The sequence below is a fragment of the Balaenoptera acutorostrata genome, chromosome 2 (assembly GCF_949987535.1).
Source record: "Balaenoptera acutorostrata chromosome 2, mBalAcu1.1, whole genome shotgun sequence".
Taxonomy (NCBI): domain Eukaryota; kingdom Metazoa; phylum Chordata; class Mammalia; order Artiodactyla; family Balaenopteridae; genus Balaenoptera; species Balaenoptera acutorostrata.
Genome location: NC_080065.1, coordinates 46,000,860 through 46,027,598, shown reverse-complemented (window position 1 = coordinate 46,027,598; position 26,739 = coordinate 46,000,860). Strand labels below are relative to the sequence as shown.

The 26,739-nt window shown below is 36.0% G+C and overlaps 1 protein-coding gene across 2 annotated transcripts in view; it reads right to left on the bottom strand.

The window, feature by feature from the left end:
* Positions 1-26,739, bottom strand: part of MTREX (Mtr4 exosome RNA helicase) — a 135,429-nt gene that overhangs the window by 5,697 nt on the left and 102,993 nt on the right. For both annotated transcript variants that reach the window (XM_057540028.1, XM_057540027.1), the window contains exons 20-25: positions 22,680-22,790; positions 21,328-21,516; positions 17,002-17,165; positions 11,728-11,833; positions 8,576-8,632; positions 7,480-7,642 (exon numbers count right to left, since the gene is read on the bottom strand). In XM_057540028.1, the coding sequence (XP_057396011.1) occupies positions 7,480-7,642; positions 8,576-8,632; positions 11,728-11,833; positions 17,002-17,165; positions 21,328-21,516; positions 22,680-22,790 (790 nt within the window). The remainder of the gene's footprint in view (positions 1-7,479; positions 7,643-8,575; positions 8,633-11,727; positions 11,834-17,001; positions 17,166-21,327; positions 21,517-22,679; positions 22,791-26,739) is intronic.

Below are 26,739 nucleotides of genomic sequence, written 5' to 3'. Positions count from 1 at the left end.
GAAAAGAAATCTGATACCCTCATCGGAAATGGCAGAGAGAACCGTATTAGCCACCCTTTACAGCAATGGCTTCCCTTTAAACTCTGAGGCTAAGAGTTCATGGAAGAAGAATCTTGGACCTTTACAAGCTAAAACCTTTATAAAAGTTGAAGATACTAGTTTGTTTTTGCTGTGACCGTGGCTGAGAAAATTGTGGATAGAACCAGGGAAGGAGAAAGCTCAATTAATGGCCCAAATGAGGAAAGGAGAGAGGGAGAGAGAGAGAGAGAAGGAAAATGAGAGAGAAAGCAGGTCTGAATGGCATCTGGAGGACAGTTACCTGGGTGAGACAGGATAAAAATGCACAAAACAGCTTGAAGTTGCAATGGGGGAAAGGATGGGGCTGAAAGCAAAACCATGAAGCAAACACAACCAACCAGCTTTACAAATATGGGTAAGAAGAGGATTAGCCTATTCCCTAGGAACAGGAGGCTGCCAGATGGACACCAGCCACTGTAGGATCAGAAGGGGGCATCTCCTAGCTCCACTGGTAAATTCATGACTTGAAAAATGGACAGCACCTCTTTATCTCTTCCCCTGGATGAGTGTTTCAGCTCCTACTCCCTCTGCCATTGGGCACCCATGTGCAGGCACAAGCAACACAACAAGGGCAGGTAAGGAGCCTGTCCCCCACCCACTGCATCCCAGGAGGAACGGTGCTCCTCTACTGCTTAAAAATCTTTTGATACCATTAATGCAAATGCTAGTAGGAGCACTGGTGAGTCTGCTTCAGTCCAGATTCAAACATAAGGTTCTGGATGGTCCATGTGTGATATTTCTGTATTAGGATAATCACTTGTAGACCCTAAGTTTTATCTTTAAAGGTATTATTTCACAAACTTCAGTCATTAGCGTATCACTCATTTTTGCTGTAACACTTTTTACTTAAGTAAATGAAAGCTGCTCACTTATTTTTTATAAATAGGCCATAATTATAAAAACAACTGTTACAAACATGAAACAATGCTATCAATTCCAGCTAGATACTATTGCCAACAAAAAGTTGATCACCCAGACATATTATAGGCACTTCAAACTCAACAGTTCCCAAAAGTAAACTCAATACTTTCCTTCCAAATCTTCTCTATTAACATATTAAAAACTTTAAGTTTACTCATCTATAAAGTGGAGATAACAAGAATTCCTATACCTAATGGGGTTATTGTGAGAAATGAATGAAATAATGCATGTAGGGTGCTTAACAAGTGTCAGTAACACAACAGGAGCTCAATAAATGTTGGCTATATTCGTTATTTCTGTTCTCAGGTGCTAGGAATGCTGAGCTCCAGTCCTGCTCTCACTGGAAGAGGAAATCCAGTCGCAGTAACTTCTGGGTGTCTAGAGAGAGGGTGGGGGCTGGAATGTAATGAAAGTAATGAATATTGCATGACTCATGCAGCCAGATATTAAATGTGTATTTTGCAAACACTTCTATTTGAAGAGAATTAAATTAGGTAATGGTTAAAAATGTAAATATATATAGGACTTTAAAAAGGAACAGAGTGTATTTCACAGGTCATTTAGAATTGAAAAGAAATCCTTTATAAATCTTCTGCTGCGCAGGGCATCGGAGAGGCAGGTGCCCTGGCTCACAAACTCTGTTTTGACTGATTTCAAATGTGTACTGGGAATCACAGATAACCTGATATTGTTTTGGTATTTCTACAAATTGAGAAACTCATGTTAATAGCCAGGATCTGCAAAAGCTATCAGAGGCCAAACCACATGAAGTATATTGCTAAGATAAGCTAAAGAAACTAAACGAACGTCTGAGCCAGCGAGCACGCACTGCCACACTTTGTAAGCACTCCCACTCAATTTCTGGAAAATGAGTTCTGACAGTTTCAGATGACATGAGAACAATTAAGAAAATGAGGCCAGGCGGTACAGGGTTGCACATAAAATGGCTGTGGCTGCTGGCCTCAGTCTTGTCAACAAATCACCGTGTGTGTACAAACACTGTCCATAGCTGCCTGCAGCGTAAAGGGGATGAATGAAGCCTACGGTGAAGAAGTGAATTACCCAGCATACTTCCTACCTACTGCAGTTCTCTGTAATACAAGGGTTCTCCTTACTCCCAGGTTTGGAAATCATTCTGCCTCATCAATCAGGACCACCTAGATTAAGTGTTAGATAAGAGATACAAAGCCATGACCCACCCCCCCAGGCTATCTGAAGCTGACCAGAAACATACACAGTAACAACCTAACGGTTTGTTACAAATCTTTTTTTTCTGGTCTTGCCAGAGTGGAAAGCAGAACTGAATTCCTACTAGTCACTGCCTTTTGAAGAAAAATTGTGGTAAAATACACATAAAATTTACCACTTTAAAGCATGTACACCAGTGTCACTGCCTGTTTTTATCCTCAGATTTACATCACCACTCTGGAAAAAACTCACAGTGAGATATAATTCACATGGCATAAAATTCACCCTTTTAATTAAGTGTACAAATTCAGTGGTTTTGGGTATATTTGGAATTGTACAACCATAATCACTATCTAATTTTAGAATCTTCTTATCACTCAAAAAGAAACCCATATCCATTAAGCAGTCACACCCCTCCCCCCTTCCACCAGCCCATGGCAACCACAAGTCTACTTTCTGTCTCTACAGATTTGCCTATTCTGGACATTTCACATAAATGAAATTGTACAATAGGTGGCTTTTGTGTCTACCTTCTTTCACTTAGACCCTTAATCTGGTCAAAGTTCATCCATATTTTAGCATGAATCAGTACTTCACTTTTTTTTTATAGTAGAATACTGTCCCATTATATGGATAAAACACAATTTATTCACCCACTGATGGACATTTGAGCACACATGCTTTAAGGATAATTTTATAAACATCAGGCTCATGAGGTTCTTAACATCATTCTAATTGAGGATTGAAATCAACACATTTCTTTATCTGGAGAGGTATTTATTTCTACCTCCAGCTTTCTGGCATTCACAAAAGTGGTTCCCCACAGTTCACGCCCTGAATCTGATTTAATAACTCCTATCTAAGTGGTTATTGAGGCCTGAGGTTAGGATCATAATTATATTTTCCTGCAATCATTTACCACTAGATCCCAGCTTAGGCTGAAAATATTCCTGGAGGGCAGAGACTGTTGCTTGCACTGCACCCAGCACAATTCCTGATCCCACTAGGGTCTCAGTTAATTATTCATTAAATGAGTAAGTATCAGGTACTAATTCTTAAGTCATTTAGTACTAAAACTGTGCCAAAATTTAAACACAGAATAGATACATACTAATAGAATGTTACTCTATTATTATTAGCAAAAGTATTTTAAAAAAACAAATCCATTGGAAAATCCCTTCTAACACTGATGTACCCTCTCCTAAGAAAGGGTAAAACTATGCTAGTGGAAAGGCATTTGAGAAGACCATGTGGTGGGGGCAGAGAGTAGGAATGTGCCAAATAGCATTTGCTTTAAAAACCTAGGACAGGGACTTCCCTGGTGGCGCAGTGGTTAAGAATCCACCTGCCAATGCAGGGGACACGGGTTCGAGCCCTGGTGCGGGACGATCCCACATGCCGCGGAGCAACTAAGCCTGTGTGCCACAACTACTGAGCCTGTGCTCTTAGAGCCCACGAGCCACAACTACTGAGCCTGTGTGCCACAACTACTGAAGACCGTGTGCCCTAGAGCCTGCGAGCCACAACTACTGAAGCCCGCGTGCCCTAGAGCCTGCAAGCCACAACTACTAAGCCTGTGTGCCACAACTACTGAAGCCCGCACGCTCTAGGAACCACATGCTGCAACTACTGAGCCCGCACGCCACAACTACTGAAGCCTGTGAGCTCTAGGACCCGTGAACTGCAACTCCTGAGCCCGCGTGCCACAACTACTGAAGCCCACGCGCCTAGAGCCCATGCTCCACAACAAGAGAAGCCACCTCAATGAGAAGCCCACGCACTGCAACAAAGAGTAGCTCCCGCTCGCCGCAACTAGAGAGAAAAGCCTATGCAAAGCAACAAAGACCCAACGCAGCCAAAAACAAATCAAAACAAAAAAACCTATGACAGGCAGAAGTACAGTAAACACTTTCAAGTGATAATTCATCATAGGAGCTTTCCTGATGACATGTGCTTAGTGGAAAGCAAATCCTTCATGCACAGTGAAGACTACAATATTGTTTTTGTATAGACAGAAATAAACAGTAATGGCCCTGTCTAGGTTACAATGGATCTATTACAATGGATCAGTAGACTGAAACCCTAAGCTGTAGCCCATACAGATATATTTTTAATTGTTATCCAAATTTAATTGATGGAAATAAGAAACGATTATATTCTATCATTTTTTCCAGGGTGATAACAGAGGCAATAATTATTTATGGGAAGTGTTCAAAATTCCTCAACTGAATCACAGTATAAACTCTTCTCTTACATCAGACATCCCCCAAACATATGGTGTTAATCATTACAATGTTAACTAGCTCCAGCTAATGTTTGAAAAATACTTAAAACTACTCCTGAGGCTCATGACATGACATGATCAGACACTTGACCAGAGCACATTAAAAAGTTCCAATGCAGTCATTTTCTGCCTGTAAAAATAAAGACACACTATACTATGGGCTACAGCTTTGATTATAGTATTTTTCCAATTATATAAAGCATGTACAGTAACAAGATGAGGAGAGAATGGCAATTCTGAAATGGACGAACTAAACAACATAGTAAAAAGAAAAAAAGGAAAAAAAAAAACGTTGTGGCAGGGAGACATGGTATGCTAGAGAAAAAAATATCCTAAGTAAATCAAGGTTCTCAGTTATTTTTTTGCTGTTTAATTACATAATTTGCTTTTATGAGCTATCCCAATTTTAGAAAGAAAAGGTATAGCTGATATAATGGTATCATGAAAACTGTGTTGATGTTAGACTCAATTTCAAGTCATAAACTGAATCCCTCAATTTTTAATCTTAGATTTCTCAGCAAACTGTGACACTGAAATAGCCTCAAGGAATTGAAATAGATTTCAGGAATTAGATTTCAGGAACTGAAATAGATTTCAGGAATTGCTAGTATGTTGCGGAAAACATCAACTCATAGGTGGCAGAAATACAAACTGTCAGGACCTCCCTGGTGGCGCAGTGGTTAAGAATCCGCCTGCCAATTCAGGGGACACGCGTTCGAGCCCTGGTCTGGGAAGATCCCACATGCAGCAGAGCAATTAAGCCCGTGTGCCACAACTACTGGGCCTGCGCTCTAGAGCACGCGAGCCACAACTACTGAAGCCTGCGTGCCTAGAGCCCGTTCTCTGCAACAAGAGAAGCCACCGCAATGAGAAGCCTGCACACCGCAACGAAGAGTAGCCCCCACTCGCTGCAACTGGAGAAAGCCGGTGTGCAGCAATGAAGACCCAACCCAGCCAAAAATAAATAAATAAATAAATAAATTTAAAAAAATACAGACTGTCTTCAATTTAGCAGTTTAGGATTTATCTGCCATACTGTGGTAACTTTTTCATTTAAGTACATAGAAAAATAATCCACAAAGGTAATTTTATAAGGCTTCCTATATTTCTAGGCCTATTGTCCCTTCATTTTTCTTAAACAAACAAAACAAAACAAACAGTACACCACTATTGTTTTACGCCATTGTGTTTGCCTTCTCAGAGAAGCAGATATACAAATATGAGCTATTACATTAACAAGTCGTAGAATTTAGGCACAGAACAGTGATTAGTTTCATCCTTATGTTCCAAAAAGAAGTTAGACTGAAGAGTGGTGATGCTGTACTTGATTGCCTTTGTGTCTCTGAAACACACAAGCTGTCATACATCTAACTGGGTTTCTGCGTGTTAAGCAATGTCCACAGGTGAGATGAGGATGTCATGCTTCCCTCTTCTCACAGCCTCAACAGTAGCTACCCACCATCAATTATTATAGACCTTATTACCATTCCTACAAGCATGAATTTTCAGTGGATAGAGATGGTATAATTTTAGGTAGTCTTTAAGAAGTCTCTAGGTGGTCCAAAACTCAAAGATAAGGTATTATGGTTCTTAGATGAAGTTATCAACTATCATGTGCTTGTAGTCACAGAGGCCAGAATTCAAATCATAGTGCCATCATGTAGTACATACCCCTCCATGACCTTGACCAAATTATTTACCTTTTAAAAATCAGTTTCCTTGCACAAAGTGCAAATAATATCTACTCTGATGTGCTACTTTGGTGATTAGATCTAAATTATATAAAATGCTTATTAGCACAACTCCTGGCACACAGTAGTTACCTAATAAATAATGACCACCCTGGTAACAGAATACAGTATTCAGAAAAAGATTCTGGGACCATAACACTAATGACCATTTAATGGAGGCTTAGAAATAAACTTTAGGGAAAGGACCAGAACAGCACACCATAATTAAAAAATAATATACTATAAACTATAATATTTAAAACCTTAAAACCCATTAAAATTCAATGTAGTGGGGCTTCCCTGGTGGCGCAGTGGTTGAGAGTCTGCCTGCCAGTGCAGGGGACACGGGTTCGAGCCCTGGTCTGGGAAGATCCCACATGCTGCGGAGCAACTGGGCCCGTGAGCCACAATTACTGAGCCTGCGTGTCTGGAGCCTGTGCTCTGCAGCAGGAGAGGCCGTGATAGTTGAGAGGCCCGCACACCGCGATGAAGAGTGGCCCCCGCTTGCCACAACTGGAGAAAGCCCTCGCGCAGAAACGAAGACCTAACACAGCCATAAATAAATAAATTTTTTAAAAAAATTAAAAAAAAAAATTCAATGTAGTGAAGTAAAGGCTCATAGTTGATTCTGTTGCAGAGATTCATAAACTCAGTAATCTGTTAGTCTTTAATAATATCGGGTAAAAAGCATAGTATACACACAATCGGTGTGTAACACAATCCACCATTATAAATATCTACAATCTGCGTTAAGCCAATCTTTTTGCAATGAATACAGCATTTCTAAATATGGTTTTCTTTAAATATTGTGCTTATTATTTGCTTTTTGTAATTCACTTATAATTACTCCTTATATATTCCCTTTACCTTTACTTCTTCATTTAAAATTTTTCTTCAGTTGAGTAACAGTTCTGATTGCTTTTAGAAATGCAATGATAGACAGCATTTTTAGCTCTGCTATTTTTTGGTGGAATTGCATAGCAAGCCATTAGGTTATTACTAAGAGAATAAAACCAAAAGTAAAAATACCCACATAAATAGGCCTTATCTGTGATTGCAGAGACTCTGGCACAGGATCATAAACTGTTATAATGAGCAGACTGAGCTTATTAAATAATACAAAGGATTCGTGGAGAATATTTTTGATTTACATAGGCAGATTTCCTTTTATTATCAAAAATTAAAAATAATATATTATTCTTGTTTAGTAAATCAATGCCATCCTAAGTATATTTCTTATATCAGAAAGAAATGTATGTGTACAAAATTTAACCATACCTTCAAAGACATCTGTCATTTTGCAGATATGGGCAAATGTAGCTCCAGTTGCCCAGGTATATACTACATCCATTAAGTGAGGTTTAAATGAGCTTAGGTAAGTCTCCTCATCAATTTCCAATTTGGCTTCTGCTGAAACTTTTGCAATTCTTTTAGCACATTCCTTTGAAGATAAAAGATATACTTAAAATTTCTTACTTAAGATCTCCCATATCACTTCTTCTTTAGGTTTCCAAAGTCAGTATTCTACAAGGTTCCTTTTTCTTCCTAGGTAATAAGCCTGCAATTTGGATACTCTGCTTCTAAGTAGCCACAGTGCCTGTTCCACTGCTGAGTAAAAAATGTAAATCTTAATATTTCCTTTTCCTTACAATAGGAAGTTAGATTTCATTCTTTTCTCCTTGGTAATCGAGAAGGTCAAAAACTCCTAGGCCTATTAAGACTTCCCTGATTCTGGAAGTTTAAATTTCTTAGTAATATTAAGGAATGTTAAATGTTCCATTAAAGGGGCCTTCTTTTATGATTCACTTTTCATTCCTCTCTTGCAGTGTCTTATAGTTCATCTTTCCCTGTCTAATGTTGAAAAGACAGATAAAACCATTCTTCCTAAGAAAAATAATAAAAGAGACCAATTCATTACTATAAACTACTGTGGCTTTGAGGATCCAGAAATAAATCATTTCTTAGGCTAAAACAGATTTTAAAACCTGATTTTAAAATTTGTTGTAAACTGAGATGGAAAAATGTATAAAAAATTAAGCTAACTAAATCTATCAAGATGCTATTCTTAACACCAAGGAAAACGATGCAGACACTGAATTGTTGGTATAGCCTATCTACACTATGCAATGTTAAATCTGTGCTCACAGCAACTCTATATAACAACATTCTGGTGAGGGAGAATGTTTGATTTTTAAAATAAAAATTACAAATGATGTTATCAAAATAGCAGTAAATGACAAGATTAACATCAAATGATATATTTAATCCTGAAGGAAGCTGTCTCTGTGGAATAATAAATATTATGATTAGACTGTCACAAATGTTTATTTCACAACATACTATTCATAAAATATGTAGTTCAAAAAAATCTTACCTGCATTTGACGAAGTGGTCCTGCTAATTGCTCTGTTAATTTGGGCATCTCACTAGACTATAAAAGAAAAGGAAGATTGTATGTAAAACCCAAGTTTAAAATGCAGTGTATACTATCTGCTTTTATAAACAAAACAAAGCTTTCATGATATCCATTAATTTCAAATTATAAGACCTCAGTCATTAGCATTTAGTTTCTAATCAACTTAGTTTGTGTAAGCAAAATTACCACTCCTCTCATCCTGAATTATACTATTCTCTTATATTTCAGAGGAAAATATTACACTGCTAAATTTGCAAAGTGTGCTAAACTAGCTATTTTCTGTGACCATAAATGGAACTGAAGAAGAGAAAATATTGTAAACATGCATAGTAGTTTAGTTACATCAACATTTATAAACTGTTGTATCATACTTTGATTTTTGAAACAGTTTGGCTTCTAGGCAACTCTCACTCTGTGGAAACTAAAAATCTTGGAGAAAGAACATTAGAAATAATGTCCTCAATTTTAGTTTTACCCAGATATTTCTAGCTCTCTAACCACTTTTAAAATATTTAAAAGTTTAGATGAGTTTCAGTATTCTTATTATTGTCTTCCCACTAGTGGAAAGTCTATCAATTTCTCAATTAGAATAATAAGAGTTTCAGGTCTATTACTAACTAGTCAAATAAACTTGGACAAGCTGCTTGAATTCTGTGTTAGTTTCTTATGCTGTCAAAGAGAGTAAGGTCCTCAAAACCTATAGACTTGTGATTAGAATAAAGTTATTATTAAGGAACAAATTTTGACAAAGATAGACTTACTATACAAAAATAAAATTATTACAAGAAAGGTATGTATGTAGATATGTATGTATATATGTGTGAGACAGAATTTAAAGTAATTATAGGTAAATTTTAAAAAAGCAACTATAGGTTAGTTGTAATAGATCTGCCTTTATTTTGAGCATCAGTATTTATATAGGAGTTGGTTTTGATTTGTATCGTGAATGAACTCCACATCTCAGTTTAGTGAAAAGTACACAAGACTTAAATGTCTTTGACATTGTGTCCATTCACAATCAACAGTTACTGATCTCTTCCCCTCTCCTGGTCACTGTAAGTAGAAGGCACTGGTCCTGACGTAAGTAAGCTACGTGTCATTTTACCAATATTCTCCTACCAGGTGAGTGCAGTTTGCTCCCTATCTCTCCTTTAGGTCTCAATACAAATGGCACTCTATCAGTGAGGCCTTTTCTAATCACCTTACTTAAAACAGTAACCCCAGCCCTCGCAACAATTTCTATCTGCCTCCTCTGCTTCACTTTTCTCCAAAACCCTCATCACCTTTTGTCATAATGTGTGTATTTTATTTCTTTATTGTTTATCTTCATCAACTAGCATACATGAAAGTATCATGAAAGCAAAAATTTCTGCTGTCTTTCTAGTGTCTAGGTATCTGCATTGCACAGTGGGTGCTTAATCAATATTTGTAAGATACTTGATATTTATATTATAAACACTGTGTAATCTTTAAATTACTTCTAATGACATAAAAAATAAGGGGGCACAGTATTAGAAACAACACGTTTTAAAACAGAAGTTATCAGCATTTATGACAAGTATCTTCCTATATTTACCTTCCTTTCTGGCTAGAAAACATACTTTTAAAGTATCAACAGAATTCCACGGTACTTTCAGTACAATTATCCATTTTGATGTTGAAAGGCACCACCACAAGAATTGATGACACTACATATAACATAGCGGGGCTTCACTAAACAAATCTTAACTACATTTAGTGACATCTTGACCCAAGATTTAAGAGTTGTGTTTTGGCTAGGCCCAACTCCGGTGAAGAGGTAACAAACATACATGGCCTCTCAGAAGACAGGATTTTTTTTACTGCCACATTAAAAAAAAGCACAGTATAAGAAATTAGCCACAAGACAAAGTTTGACACAGGCAGAAGATCACCAATCCCCAAATAATCTCTTAACCTTATATCTGTTCAAAGAAAACTGGACAAACATTCTAAACAATTATCTTGGAAATTAATGTAATAAAATTTTGAACCTAAGGAAAACAACAGCCAAACATAATATTTTGTAAAGAAATGCATTCCTCACATGCAAATTAAATTACTTCATGGGTGCACAGCAGGCATTCTTACGAGAGCATAAATCATTTTTGGGTCACTGTCCTATTTGTAATCATTGCCACTGAAGTTGTAATTCTGATCTGTAATCAGAGAGCTGAGAGAAAATACCTACCTCCTCCAAGAAGTTATGTATTTGATCTGATTAATAAATAAGGAAATAGTTAATGGATAAACAGATCGACAGCAGAACTGCAAAACAAATTTGTCTTACACAATTTACTTTTTTAAAAGTTAAACTAAGTGTATATGGTAAAAGGTTCTCTAAAAATTTATATAATAGCAACATTATTTTTAGAAGGTAAATGTGCCTGTCTTACTCTTATTTTGTCAATTTTATACACAATGAATAAAGTTTTGAATTTGAAATGTGAAACATGCATTTTACTTTTTAAAATAAATCATACCGGCTTTTGCAATAAAGTAAACGATGATTAGTGTCCTTCTGGTCCATCCGGCATTTCATTTTTTGATTTCTTAAGAGCTGGTGAAAGTCAACTAACTACTCACATGAAAAAATTACTGCCAAGCCAGTGATGAGAATCGTATGGCCATTATCTCAAATCCTGCCAATGAAAACTAAGACTTCAGCCTCTAGTACAATCAGCTGCCTCACAGTTATTCTCCAAAATTGAGAGGAGGAATATTAATTCAACCTCACTCCCTTTTCATTTTTACTAGTTTTGCCTAATTTTACCTTTTCTTTTTCCTTCTAGACTGTCTCACTAATAAGCTAGACCTTCAAATAATGCATTGGGTTATAGAACAAATTTTTAACTTGGAATCTGATTAATGATGATTGTCTATAAATAAAATTCTAGTTTACTTTCTTTTCTGATAATATACATTTAATTACTTCTCTCTTACTAAATTTGGGTTATAGTTACATTGATTTCTAATAACATTACCTATAATATATAAATATGCAGGCATATTTTAAAAATTAAAATACCCGTAATATTAAATTATAAGACATGTAAATTAACAAATAAGATGTGCTAAATCTATTAACTCACATTCTCTTGAAACACAAAGCAGCTTAGTAGTGCCGTTGCCTGTTCTGCAGATAGGTCATTGAAAAGGCCATTAAACATCATCTCAGTTAGAAGGAGCTCATCAGCACTATACCACCATGAACAAACAAACAAACAAAAAATAGGGAGTAAACTCCAAATGTCAGAATATAAAAACACACACATGTACTCACACATCCTTAAGATATAGTTTTAAATAAAATATGTTATTTGAACATGAGGACTAGTCAGTGAGGAGTGACAAAGATTTTTAACTAAGGAAATGGCAGGTCTTTATATTTACCAATATATGAATAATAAACGTGAAATGGGTGTTTCCTATAAAGAGCCCATTCTAGCAAATACCAAAATGCAGATATTCATTGAAATAAAGAATCATTTCTTAACTCTCAGAATACCAGAAAAATTAGTCATTAGCATTTATTACCTAGGTCCAAGGACCTTTTAAATGGTTTTCAACTCAATTCAATTATTTTACAAATAATTTAAAAAATAGACAATGAAAAACAACTTTATAGAAATCTTAATTAGAATGTACCCATAGCAGATACACATTTTATTCACAGTTTCCTAGTGTTGAGAATGTTATAAATTGCTGCTCATCAAGACTGTTATCTATGAATCTGGAGTATATCCATCTAGTAAATACAATTTCAGATTTCAAACATATCTATAATAGGTACTAGCTTATCCTTTTCTGTTTCTTCTTACACTTGCATTGTCAAAACATATTACTGACTCCAGATTTTAAATACATCTCTTTTAGGTTCTAGCTTACCCTTACTTTTGGTTCTTCTTTTGCATCATCTAAATACAGTATTTTAAAAGACTATGACAAGTCATAATTTCACTGAAGAGAGAAAGGCCATCTTCTTTGCTCCATAATTGTACATTTTCACATTCAGATTTAAAAAAATTTTTTATTTTATATTGGAGTATCGTTGATTTACAACATTGTGTTAGTTTCAAGTGTGCAGCAAAGTAATTTAGTTATACATATATCAATACATATATCTATTCTTTTTCAGATTCTTTTCACATATAGGTTATTACAGAGTATTGAGTAGAGTTCCCTGTGTTATACAGTAGGTCCTTGTTGATTATCTATTTTATATATAGTAGTGTCTGTATGTTAATCCCAACCTCCTAATATATCTGCCCTTACCCCCCAGCCCACCTTTCCCCTTTGGTAACCATATGTTTGTTTTCAAAGTCTGTGAGTCTGTTTCAGTTTTGTAAATAAGTTCATTTGTATCGTTTTTTAGATTCCATGTGGTGTAAGAGATATCATATGGTATTTGTCCTCCTCTGTCTTAGTTCACTTAGTATGATAATCTCTAGGTCCATCCATGTTGCTGCAAATGGCATTATTTCATTCTTTTTTTATGGCTGAGTAATATTCCATTGTATATATGTACCTTATCTTCTTTATCCATTCATTTGTAGATGGACATTTAGGCTGATTCCATGTCTTGGCTATTGTAAATAGTGCTGCAATGAACACTGGGGTGCCTGTATCTTTTCGGAGTATGATATATGCCCAGGAGTGAGACTGCTGAATCATATGGTAGCTCTATTTTTAGTTTTTTTTTTTTTGAGATTTATTTTATTATTTATTTTATTTATTTTTGGCTGCATCGGGTCTTCGTTGCGGCGTGTGGGCTTCTCTCTAGTTGTGGTGTGCGGGTTTTCTCCCTCTAGTTGTGTCGTGCATGCTCCAGGGCGCGTGGGCTCTGTAGTTGGGGCGCGCGGGTTCCAGACCACATGGGCTCTGTAGTTTGCAGCACGCAGGCTCTCTAGTTGAGGTGTGCAAGCTCAGCAGTTGTGGCCCTTGGGCTTAGTTGCCCCGCGGCATGTGGGATCTTAGTTCTCTGACCAGGATTGAACCCACGTCCCCTGCATTGTAAGGCAGATTCTTTACCACTGGACCACCAGGGAAGTCCCTCTATCTTTAGTTTAAGGAACTTCCATACTGTTCTCCATAGTGGCTGTACCAATTTACATTCCCAGCAACAGTGTAGGAGGGTTCGCTTTTTTCTACACCCTCTCCAGAATTTGTTTGTAGACTTTTTGACGATGGCCATTCTGGCCAGTGAGAGGTTATACCTCATTGTACTTTTGATTTGCATTCCTCTAATAATTAGTGATGTTGAGCATCTATTGATGTGCTTTTTGGCCATCTGTATGTATTCTTTGGAGAAAAGTCTATTTAGATCTTCTGCCCATTTGACTGGGTTGTTTGTTTTTTTTGTTATTGAGCTGTTTGTGTATTTTGGGGATTAATCCCTTGTTGGTGGAACTGTTTGCAAATATCTTCTCCCATTCTGTGGGTTGTCTTTTCATTTTGCTTATGGTTTCCTTTGCTGTTCAAAAGCTTTTTAAAGTTTAATTAGGTCCCATTTGTTTATTTTTATGTTTATATTATAAAAATAATAGATTTATATTATAAAGATTAGAATTATTTTCATCTCTTCGTCATCTGTTTTTTTATCAATTTCCTTGTATTTACAACTATCTTCAGTATTTGACCAACTAAGAATTGTATCAAGGAAAATTTAGCCACAAATACAAAAGATGAAAGATAAAGTCACAAGTCCGTTTTAGCAAAATGGGATGGCCCAAGTTCTTATCACAAAACATTACATAACTAAGTCCTTTATGTTGACCAGAAAGGAGAGTAAAGTTATAAAAATCTTAAATTTTTCTTCTTGTTCTTAGAAATATATTATTCACTCACTGACTCTTGAGTGTGAGAATTTACCTAGGGTCTGAGATTTTGCTTATATGATCAATTTCACCATCATCACTTTGCCTCGAGTCTCTTTGTGTTAATTTTCTGATTTGCGTAATAATTGCAAAAACATCGTTTTCTGTTATTTTTCTCTTTGCCATGTGGATGACAAATGAAAAATTCTGAATTCTCAACTGTGTTCAACGAAAGCTGAAAAAAGACTACAGTGATGGTGTCTCTAGAATTCTATAATCAAGGTTCCATAGAGTATCTTACATTTATAAAAGGGTTTAATGGATCCATCCAGTAACTATAAGGGTGTTACTCTTTAAAAAAAAAAAAAAAAAAGAAAAGGAAAAAAGGGCAAATTTCCTATTTTTCATAAGATTTCTAAAAAAGAATAAAGTCATGAACTATCAATGTTTATAAACAGTAATAACTACTCAAAAATAAAGTCAAAAACTAAACATGGGTTCCTAATGGTAAACTGAGAGTTAAGTCAAGACAAAAGGACAAAAATACAAATAAGGCGAGACTACTTCTATAGTCTAATGCGGGAGGCAGATAAGAAAGATAATAATCACAGGACAGCAATTTAATAGAGTTTTATATAGGCAATTATGCAAAAAAAAGTTGAGGAGCCTAAAATCAAACTGAAGAAACTCAAAGCAAGTTTCAGAAGATCTTAAAAAAAAATTATGCAGGAACAGGGAGCAAGGAAAAGGTCATGTTAAATAAAAGAAACACCATGTGTGAAATGTGGCAAGAGACAGGATAGAAAGGGAAAGTCAAGAATACACTAAATTATGGAATTTATTCTGAAAGCAATACAGAATCACTGAGAGACTTTTACCAAACAATGACATGGTAGGATTTATGGTTTGGAAAGACTATTCTGAAAGCAAGGGTATAAAGGATGGGTTGTAGAGACTTATTAACAGGATGCACCTTAGTCAGTGGGAATAGTTAAAACAGCACAGAGGTAGGAGAAAACAATCATGAAGATGTGAGAAGAGAGCTAGAAGGAAGAGGAGGAATCTAGGACGACTCCCCAGTTTTTGCCTTTAGTGGCTGGGTCTTATTCAGCAAGACAGACCAGAGGGAAAGGCAAATTTTGGGGGAAAGGTAACGTACTTCGATATGCGATATTGTTATCACTATCTCTCTAAATATTCTTTCTTCTAAGACTAAAACTAGCTGTAGATATCTAACAGAAATTAATTTCTATATTAACTATTAAATATCAATACTACATAACATCACAAAGAAAAAATTCCAATAACATTAATTTTGGCATTCAAATCAGTAGATTGGTGTTACAGTCTAAATTTAATCCTGGGTAAATGATTAGCCTTATAGTGCCTAGGTTTCTTTAAGTACAAAGTAGGAAAGCTTAATTTTATCACAGCTTAAAGGAAAACTACAAGCCTGTAGGCCAAATCTAACATGAAGAAACGTTTTATTTCGCTTGTACAGGGACTTAAAAAAATAATTTTGAATTAGTCTGTGAACATTTAAAAATCAAGAGATTTCACCAAAAAAAAAAAAATCTGGATTTTTGACTTTTCTAAGTTGAATACTCTGATATCACATTATTCTGTAATAATTAATTGGGGCTGGGTAGTCGCTGCCCCCTTCTGGTGGCCTAGAACTGTCCTGTTTGCCACAGAATCTTGGCCCCTGCCGATATCTGAATTCATATCTGAACCAGATGATCAATAAGAACAATATGAATAAGTCTTCATCAGGAATATACAAAACCATCTACAAGGCTTGTAATTCTCTGGCCCCATCCATTAGGGCCTTGGTGAGAACATAAAAACTGTTTCAAGATGTCTTTTATGGACTCATCGAGAATAATGGTCATGACTATGGCAAAATAAGTATCTTCAAGATGATGGCAGTCAAGTGGGACCCTGAGCCAGAACATCTTAAAGAGCCCTTCCAGCATTTTGGACCCATAGAAACAATCAGAGAGAATGAAATGACTTCTGTTTTAACTCATTTAGTTTTAAGGTCATTCGTAATCTGGTAAAAGATTACCAAAATAGACAACAGCTTATACCCAATTTACAAAAGTTTATATCTGATTTCAAGCTGTGGCCTATAATATGCTATACTCTAATACCCTACTGTTAGACCAAAACTTTACATAAAAAAGGATAATGATTATTAGATTAAGTTTCAGGGGGGGAAAATGTTCATAATTGTAAAAATAATTAAAAGTATACAAAAACCATATATATACTAAGGTTACAATTATGTAAAAAGTCCACAATGCATTAAAATAAAGAAAAAGGAAACATACAAAAGTACTAATGGTGTCTGTGTTAATTAGTAGGATTCAAAAGATTTTTATTCTCCCTTTCTAATTTCTCAACTTCATGATCAGAACCTGTATTTTAATATGGAAGGCACTGTACAACTTTATATTTTTAATATAGCTCCTTTTCCAAAAGATTAATAGCCCTCATTTTAAAAACAGTATCCCATTTTAGAATCAGTTTTCTAGAACCAGGTTTTACCTGCTTATTTCACAAGCCACTCGTCCTTTCATCTCTATGACATCAGAAGACGTAGCAAATCCCAACCTCCTTAAAACACGTTTGCGACATTTGAGCTCATCCATTTGTAGGACAGTTCTTGCTTTCTTTAGTTCTCGCTTTGCGGATTTAATGTCTATTGCAATCTAAGGCATATAAAAGTACAAAAGAAGTTCAGTAATAAGGTAAACAAAATGAAATGGTGTTTAGTCATGAAATGAAACAAAAAATATTATATTGGGGCCGGGGGACATGGAGGAGAACACAGGAGTTTCTTACTGTCCCAGGATATTACACAAGAGGAATGATGTATCTGAGGTAGCAATGACACCAACTCCAGCTTTTCATCCTTAGGGAATGAGGGGGTAACTCAGAGAATAAGGAAAGAAAGATGAGAGTATATGAATCTTATCTCTCAACTACTTATATTTCCCTTACGATGATGCCCTGAGAAGTGTTGCTTCTCTTTGCCCTCAAATTGTATAACAAATCTGCCTAAGCTGGAAATGGATTTAGCAAAGAGAATAGGTCTTTATTCTACAGACAGAGATGAATGCCTAAAAGGAAAATGTTATTTTGAGGTCATCCTATAGGGTAGATGAGTTTTAAAATTCCATTAATCAGTAAATATTGCATACTTTTCAACTGTGACAGAGGATGACAGTACAAGAGCAAGAAAACACTGTGATCCTGAAGTGGAGGCTTGAAGTTCAGAAAAACACGGACAGAAAAGTTTAGGGATTGAGAAGTAGAAATTCAAAAGACTTTGGAATTTTGCAGATGATTTATTAAGCTTCAACTGAGGAGCAGAAATGTTGAAGGCAATGATGGTGGTCAGTAACTGATATTTGTTGACAGCTAACTATAAATCCTGTTTCTTCAAGTGCTTTACATTCTTTTAATTCTTACAGCAATCATATAAAGTAGGTAACTAATATTAAATGTGCATTTTACAGATGAGAAAACTGAGGCAGACAGAGATTACCAAGATCAAGATACTGGTCAAGATCACAGAGCTAGTGAGTGATAAAAGATGGGATTCAAACCCAGGCTATCAGACTAAACTCCTAGCAATTATTTACATTGCTATGAACAGATATATTGTCATAATGCTAGGAGGATAAGAAGAAATGCTTTATATGTTAGACAACTCTATACTACCTAGCATGATTTATCAGGCCTATCAGAAAAAAAAAATTTGTCTTCTAAAATTCCTTTAATTGAAGATGCACCTGTATTAGCATAGAAGACTGTGCTAAGTACCCAGAGGCATATAAAGCTTTAGGTTGGTAGAAGACAGTCTACTATTTAAAATTTTTACCATAGTAATTTTTATACTGATTACATGTTGAAATATATTTTGGACATACTGAGCTAAATAAAAATCTTATTAAAATTAATTTCACCTGTTTCTTTTCACTATTTTTTTAAAGGGGCTACTACAGAATTTAAAATTACATTAAGTGGCTTGTATTATATTTCTACTGGATAATGCTGTTCTAGATCTTTTTCTACATACTTTAAAAGAACACAGATATCCATGTCTGTAAATGAATAAATACACAGGTACAGGGGCTCTTCCCACAGAAGTGAGGTCAGCTTCCTTTTCCACTCAATACAATTAGGATTTCTTTTCCAAAAAGTACATATAAATTTACCTTGGGCTTCTCTGGTGGCGCAGTGGTTGAGAATCTACCTGCCAATGCAGGGCACACGGGTTCGAGCCCTGGTCTGGGAAGATCCCACATGCTGCGGAGCAACTGGGCCCGTGAGCCACAACTACTGAGCCTGCGTGTCTGGAGCCTGTGCTCCGCAACAAGAGAGGCGGAGATAGTGAGAGGCCCGCGCACTGTGATGAAGAGTGGCCCCCACTCGCCGCAACTAGAGAAAGCCCTCGCACAGAAATGAAGATCCAACACAGCCAAAAATAAGTAAATTAAAAAAAAAAAAAATTTACCTCATTTTTTTTAATGGCCATGTTGATACCCATTGTGTGGATATGCATAATTCATGTATCTAATTTTCTACTGATGAACACTGAGGTTGTTTACATTCATTTGCTTTTTCAAACAATGCTACAAGAACATCCTTGTACTGCCTCACTTTGTAGTTTCAGTCCGAGAAGTTGGGAAAGCTGAATCAGACAGAGGGTATGAGCACTTAAAATGTTGACAGTTGAGGGGTCAGATTTTGAAGGCTTCCTAGGCAGGGCTAAGGAATGTCAAATTTATCCTGCAGTCGCTAGGAGGTCAGGAGGTCATTTAAAAAAAAAACAAACTTGTTTTTTCCCCCTAATTTGTTAACTCTTTGTAGTTTTCTTTCATTAAGAAATGCAATATAAGCACATTACAGACAATGGGGGGTGGGTGGGAGTAGGATTACCTACTATAATCTCACTGCCCAAACACAACCACTTAAGGTTTTCCTTTCAGTCTTTTCTGGTGTGCATTTTTACTTTTGCTAAATTGTAATCATAGTCCACAATGATTTCAGGTCCTACTTTTTAAATTTAATGTTCCTGCATAAGCAGTTTTTCCATGTATTGCAGTCTTCATAACAAGTTTATTTAGCCAGTCTTTCAACCAGACACTAGGGCCTTTTTGTTATATTTGAGTGGCTCAGATAATGCCTTTCTCTGTGGCTTCAAACCACCTTCTCCGTGGATACTTTCCAGTCACCACTCAACCAAACTCAAGTCTTTCTGCTCCTGTGTTGAAACTGTTAAGGATGATTCTGGTGGTCAGGTACGGAGTAACTGGAAGCAGGCAGGGGAGCTGCTGCAATGGTCCCGGTGATAGATGAGGCCAGGATGACAACTGAGTGCACTCAAGCTTTTTGTGTCTCAGCTTCCTCATCTTGAGAAGAAACCTTCATGGTGGGCCACAGCATGGTGCACTACATGTTCACTGAGAACACACCTGCTGTGCCCAACATGGCACAGGGCCACATCATGTTAGCACACAAAAAGCTAGAAAGGGGCAGTGCTGCAAAACTATGAACTGAACACATTACTCTATTAAGCCAAGAAGTTTCTACTTATATTATTTATTCAATAAATACTAGGCATCTACTTTATAAAAATAGATCATTATGGGAAATATGGAAGAGTACAAATAAGCTAAAATGAAACACCTGAGCCTAAGGAGGTTAAAATCTAGTTTGTGAGACAAGAAGACAAACATGATAAAAGCAGCATGTGATAAAAGCTGAAAAAGCGTAATAGCAAGGAGTTATAAACTTCAAGGAGGAAGTGACATTTGTAGATACAAAAGATTCTATTGAAGAGAAGTGGACAGTGGAAAGAAATGTGTTCATTTCAAAAAGCTTTTTCTAAATTCATTATTCAGAATGGCTGTAAGAATGCTTTTACTGGTTAGAGAATATAGCTAGTTAGCCTAAAAAGGTGAACTACTACTTCATACCACTAGGATGGCTATAATTAAAAATACAGACGAAACAAATATTGGTGAAGATGTGGAGAAACTGGAACTTTAATATATTGCTGGTGAGAAGGTAAAATGGTGCAGCCACTTTGGAACACAGTTTGGCAGTTTCTCAAAAAGTTAAACATACAGTTAAACACAGAGTTACTCACTGACCTGCATTTCTACGCCAATTCCACCCAGGGGAAATGAAAAGATATGTCCACACAAAAATGTGTACATAAATGTTCATAGCAGCATTATTCATAATAGCCAAAAAGTGGAAAAACTCCAAATGTTCATCAACTGATGAGTGGTTAAACAGAATGTGGTATATATATACAATGGAATATTTTTCGGCCATAAAAAAGAATAAAATACAAATTCATGCTACATCATGGATGAATCTTGGAAGATATTAGCTAAGTGGAAGAAGGCAAACACAGAGGCCACATATTGTATGATTCTTTTAATATGAAATCTCCAGAATAGGCAAATCCATAGAGGCAGAAAGGAGATTTGTAGTTGCCAGTGGCTGGAGGGTAGGGAAAGGGGGAGTGACTGCTAATTGGTATGAGGCTTCTTTTTGGGGTGATGAGAATGTTCTGGAATTAGACAGTGGTTATAGTTGCAGATATCTGTGAATATACTAAAAACCACTGAATTGTATGCATTAAAAGCGGGGGGAGGCTATGCTATGTGAATGGCATCTCAATTAAAGTGATCAACTTTTTTTTACTGGTAAGAGTTGATAGTTTACTTAAAAGATAGCTAGACATTTTCCTGCTTTAGCTGATGAAACCAATAGGAAAAGAAAATGAAAAATATATACTCACTTATATAGTGAAATACTTAGAATTCTATGATAAAAGAGTTTCTGCCATACCTGTGCTTTTTTTTCACAAAGTGTATACACAGTTTCCAAATTTGGATCATTGTGAAGTGGATGAGAATACATTCGATGCTCAAAAGCCTCTACTTTCTGGATGACTTTTTTCAGTCCTTGATCTTGAATGCCCATGTCATCAATAGGATCTAATAAGGGAACACCATCAGGAAAACGTTTCTGAACTTCCTGAAACAAAATATTTAAAATTCATTTTTCATCTTACATACAAAATTAGTTAAGACTAAACTAAATACTTCCTTTTATGTTTTTTCTATGTACAAACATGTATTATAATTTATTAATAATTCTAATATTTAAAGTTTAATAGTTCTGGATGCAGCACAATTTACTGATAAAGCCCATCATTGTGTATTTAGGTTGTTGTAACTTCTTGCCATTATAAATAATCCTGTATTGAACATCTCAAGTGTAAATGTTTTCAATATTCTGATTACTTCTTTGGGGCTGATTCCTAGGGAGGGCACTACTGAGCTGAAAGGTATAAACTTTCAAAGGGTCCAGATCCCCATCACCAAACTTTTTGTAACATGATTTGACTATTAAATATAATGAACATGTGAGTTCAGGGAAGAGATAGGTCACTATAGGCTGGTATCCCACTGGGAGACTTTCAGGGTCTTGGATAGGGCTTAAAGGTAAGATAGGATTTGGCCAGTTAGAAATAAAAAAAAGGAGGGGGGGAGTTACCCACAAAAACTTTTTATAAAACTGTCAAGAGAATTATTCATTTCAAGAAGTCCACCCATGGACCACAGCTTAAAAATTCCTACTGTACACTGAAAGCATCCTGCTTTCTCAGATTTTAGTACATAGCCTTCACTACATAGTAAATCCTTTTCAAATATTTATTGATTAACCAATTAAACCAACTAACAAAGTGCCTTTTTATTTTCCTACTGGAAAATAAAATTTTCTATAAAATCTTATTTTTTCCTATTGAAAATAAAACTATTTCATCCATGTATTAACTATACTATAAAGTAGTTAAAAGTCCTGGCACATGATTTTATACATAAAACTTTAAATACACCCTATAGTTATTTTCATTCATAACGAATAAAGCAAAACATATTTAACATACAATAGTGGCCATGTTTTCCTCTGTGAGCCCTCCTTTAGCCTGACTTTGTTGCTAGATTCAAAGAGAGGACAGTCTACATATAGATCTGCTGCCACTATCTTTGTTAAAAATGACTGCCACTATTGGTAGTGTTTATAGGTTTTCTGAAAGAAAGCAATATATTTAAAAGCAAATCAGCTGCCTTGTTATAAACCCTATTTATATTTACATAAAATTTATATTTAATTTATAAAATTAACGTGTATACCTGTATTGATTTTAAAACACTCTGTCTATTGTCCAGTGGTCGTAGGTCTTTAGGAATGTAAAGCCTAACACTGCTGATAGCAGACAGGAGATGCACCAAAACTGGAACAACCTACCAACAGAAAAGTTATATATATATGTTACAATTAAAATTGAACGTTTTCAAATTCTGCCATTTCTTAAATTTAGCTTGAATTCTTAAAAGGAAACTGCATTTACAATATGTGACAGGTATAATAAGTAGACAGTAATCACTGTGGAAGCTTATATCTTAGTAGAAACTATATTTAAAAAGTAAAAACAAATTCAAACCTTTAAGTAACAGGCAAACAAATGGTACATAAAAATAAGTGATTCCCTTAACACAGAATCCATATTTTATTCATTTTTGCACCCTCAGTACTTGCTACTTTTTGAATACCTAAAGGTACTATAGCACTACAGAGGAAGGAAAGACTCCTATTTAGGTCTATTTAGGTTTAGTTGGCCACGTAAGACTCATGTAATCTCTGGATGGGCCAGAATGAAGAGCTGAAAAGAGGTATTTCAAGCAGAGAAAACAGTATACTCCATTAGACATAATCTTGAAGAAAACATATCTTCAAACTTTCTTCCATGCTTTCTCCTGATAAGAATACCCTTCCCTCACCATGAAAAATACCATTTGCTTTCTTTAAATTTGCTCCCTTTAAATTCAGACTCTATAAACTGAGGAGAGGTTAACATTTTCACAGATCCAACTTTGTCAGCTTATTGGTCTCCTTACCTTTACACTGATCACCACTGGAAAAACAACTGTCATTCACTTGCTGATAACAAATATATTCACTGTGTTTTACTAAACAAAATGGTATAGTGGCTGAATGTGGGTTCTGGAGTCAAGACTGCCTGGGTTTGAATTCAGTCTTCAGTTAGTTGTGTGACATTGATCAAGTCACCTAGAGTTTTTAAGCTTCAGTCTCCCCATTTAAAAAATGAGGATAAACAATGGAACAGAACAGAGAGCCCAGAAATAAACCAACACACCTATGGTCAATTAATTTATGTCAAAGGAGGCAAGAATATACAATAGAGAAAAGACAGTTTCTTCAGCAAGTGGTGTTGGGAAAGCTGGATGACTGCAATTAAATCAATGAAATAACAACACTCCTTACACCATATACAAAAATAAACTCAAAATGGTTTAAAGACTTGAATATAAGACATGACACCATAAAACTCCTAGAAGAGAACAAAGGCAAAACATTTTGACATAAATTGTGGCAATATTTTTTTTAGATCAGTCTCCCAAGACAAAAGAAATAAAAGCAAAAATAAACCAATGGGACCCAATTAAACATGTATCTTTTAAGAACAAGCACCTTCTCCTGCATAGCCACAATATTATGAGATCATAAAAATTTAACAATAATACATCATCTAATATATAGTCCATATTAAAATTTCCCCAACTGATCCAATAATGTCCTTTATAGACTACTACCACTACTACCACGACTACCAACACCACCACCACCACCACTACTACGTTCGGAGCCAGGATACTACTACTACTACTTTTGGTTTCAGGATTCAGCCAAGGATCATTTATTACATTTAGTTGTCAGGTCTCTTAGTCTTCTTTAATCTAGAATACTCTCCACCTTTTTTTGTTCTTTTATGGTATTAACATTTCATATAATTTCAAATTTACAGAAAAATTGCAAGAATAAGATAAAGAGCTCCCATACACCTTTATTCAGATTCACCAATTATTTGTATTTTGCCCCATGTGCTACAACATTCTCTCTCTCTATATTTATGTATATACATATACACAAACATACACACCCATACAACCACAGTACAAGTATTAAAAGAGGGAAATTAATGTAGATACACTGATATTATCTAATCGACAGTCCATATTAAAATTTCATCTACTTTCCCAATAATGTCTTTTGCCCTCCCTTCTCCCCCACCACTCTATGGAGCCAAACTAGGATCATGCATTGAACCTAGCTGTAATATTGCTTTGTTCTTCTTTAATCTGGAACAGTTTCTCAGTTCTTCTGTGACTCTCAGGACACTGACATTTTTGAATACTATAGGCTAGTTATTTTGTAGAATGATTCTCAGTTTAGGTTTGTGTAATCATGAAGAATCATCAGATTCAGGTTATGTATTTTTGGCACAAGTGATTTTTTTTGTTTTTTTTTTGGTCTCAGTCCATTGGTCAACATTACTGGATTGGTGACAGTAACTTTGATTACTTGATTAAAGTAACATCTGCTAGCATTTTCTACTATAAGTTACTACTTTCCCTTTCACAATAAATTTATAGGGAGATAAATTTATAAGAAACTGGGGCTTCCCTGGTGGCGCAGTGGTTAAGAATCTGCCTGCCAATGCAAGGGACACCGGTTTGAGCCTTGGCCTGGGAAGATCCCACGTGCTACGGAGCAGCTAAGCCCATGTGCCACAACTACTGAGCCTGAGCTCTAGAGCCCGCAAGCCACAACTACTGAGCCCATGTGCCACAACTACTGAAGCCTGCGCGCCTAGAGCCTGTGCTCCACAACAAGAGAAGTCACCACAATGAGAAGCCCACACACCGCAACAAAGAGTAGCCCCGGCTCGCCGCAACTAGAGAAACCCGCACGCACAGCACCAAAGACCCAACGCAGCCAAAAATAATATAAATAAATAAATAAATTTATATTAAAAAAATTTATAAGAAATTTATAGGGAGATTCTTTATAGACTTTGTAAATACCCCATTCTTCACTAAACTTTCTTTTTTTTTTTACATTTTTAAAATTAATTAATTAATGGCCACATTGGGTCTTCGTTGCTGCGTGTGGGCTTTCTCTTGTTGCGGCGCATGGGCTTCTCATTGTGGTGGCTTCTCTTGTTGTAGAGCATGGGCTCTAGGCGTGCAGGTTTCAGTAGTTGTGGCACGTGGGCTCAGTAGTTGTGGCTCGCGGGCTCTAGAGCGCAGGCTCAGTAGTTGTGGCTCATGGGCTTAGTTGCTCTGCAGCATGTGTGATCTTCCCGGACCAGGGCTCAAACCCATGTCCCTGCAATGGCAGGCGGATTCTTAACCACTGTGCCATCAGAGAAGCCCTTCATTAAACTTTCAACTCACTAGTTTTAGCATCCATGGATTATTCTTGCCTGAGTCAAATATTACTTATGGTAGTTGTCTAACATTGACTCTTCTAACATCTCCTTTCCTTCTACAGTATCTATTCTGAGTATATAAGCTTGTGGGTTCTTATTTTATTTTCATCTGATTATAATCTTTTACTATCATTATTTTTATTCTCAAACTGTCAAATTCACTTTTAAAGAAGACATTATGTGGACTGAATTGGCTTTTGAGCTGCCGGTTTGTGATCCATACAAATCCTAGATACATGGGCTGGCTGGAAAGAGAAGACTCAGGACATGAAAAACTGTCAATGATGTACCAGGTAGCCAACATCCAGAGGGAGAAATACACAATGTTTCTGTACTGAGGTACATGTACACAATCCAAAATGGCAGAAAAATTAAAAATAATTCACTTGACTTTAGAGAAGAAGTGTATGGTTTACACACTTGCAGTTGAATTATGCACAAGCTGCATTATGCAGAAGTATTTCCTTGAAAACAGAATAAACACTATCTGTGAAGACTTGATTCAGAAGGAAGACAGAAACTGCCCAATTTCTAATGCTGCTTCCCATAATAAGTTCCATCCAAGAAATGGTCAACTAAGTCTCACACTAATGACAAGAAAGAAACTATAAAGGCCCTCCTACAAATGTCTCCTTAAGTACAAGAAAGGGAGATCCTAAGACTTAAGTTCTGTAAATAAGAACTTAAATGTTTAAAAACCAAATGAATAGTTGCCATGAAATTATAAATCTCTACACTCACAAGGATTTAAAAACATGCTATAATATTTGCACTGTGCAGTTGATTCAACTTTCTAAACCTAATAACCTTTATAAAAGAACTTAGAATTCAGGCTCATCATGATGCAACATCGGTCTATATAAATCCAAATAATCATGAGGGCAATTATTAGAAAAGCG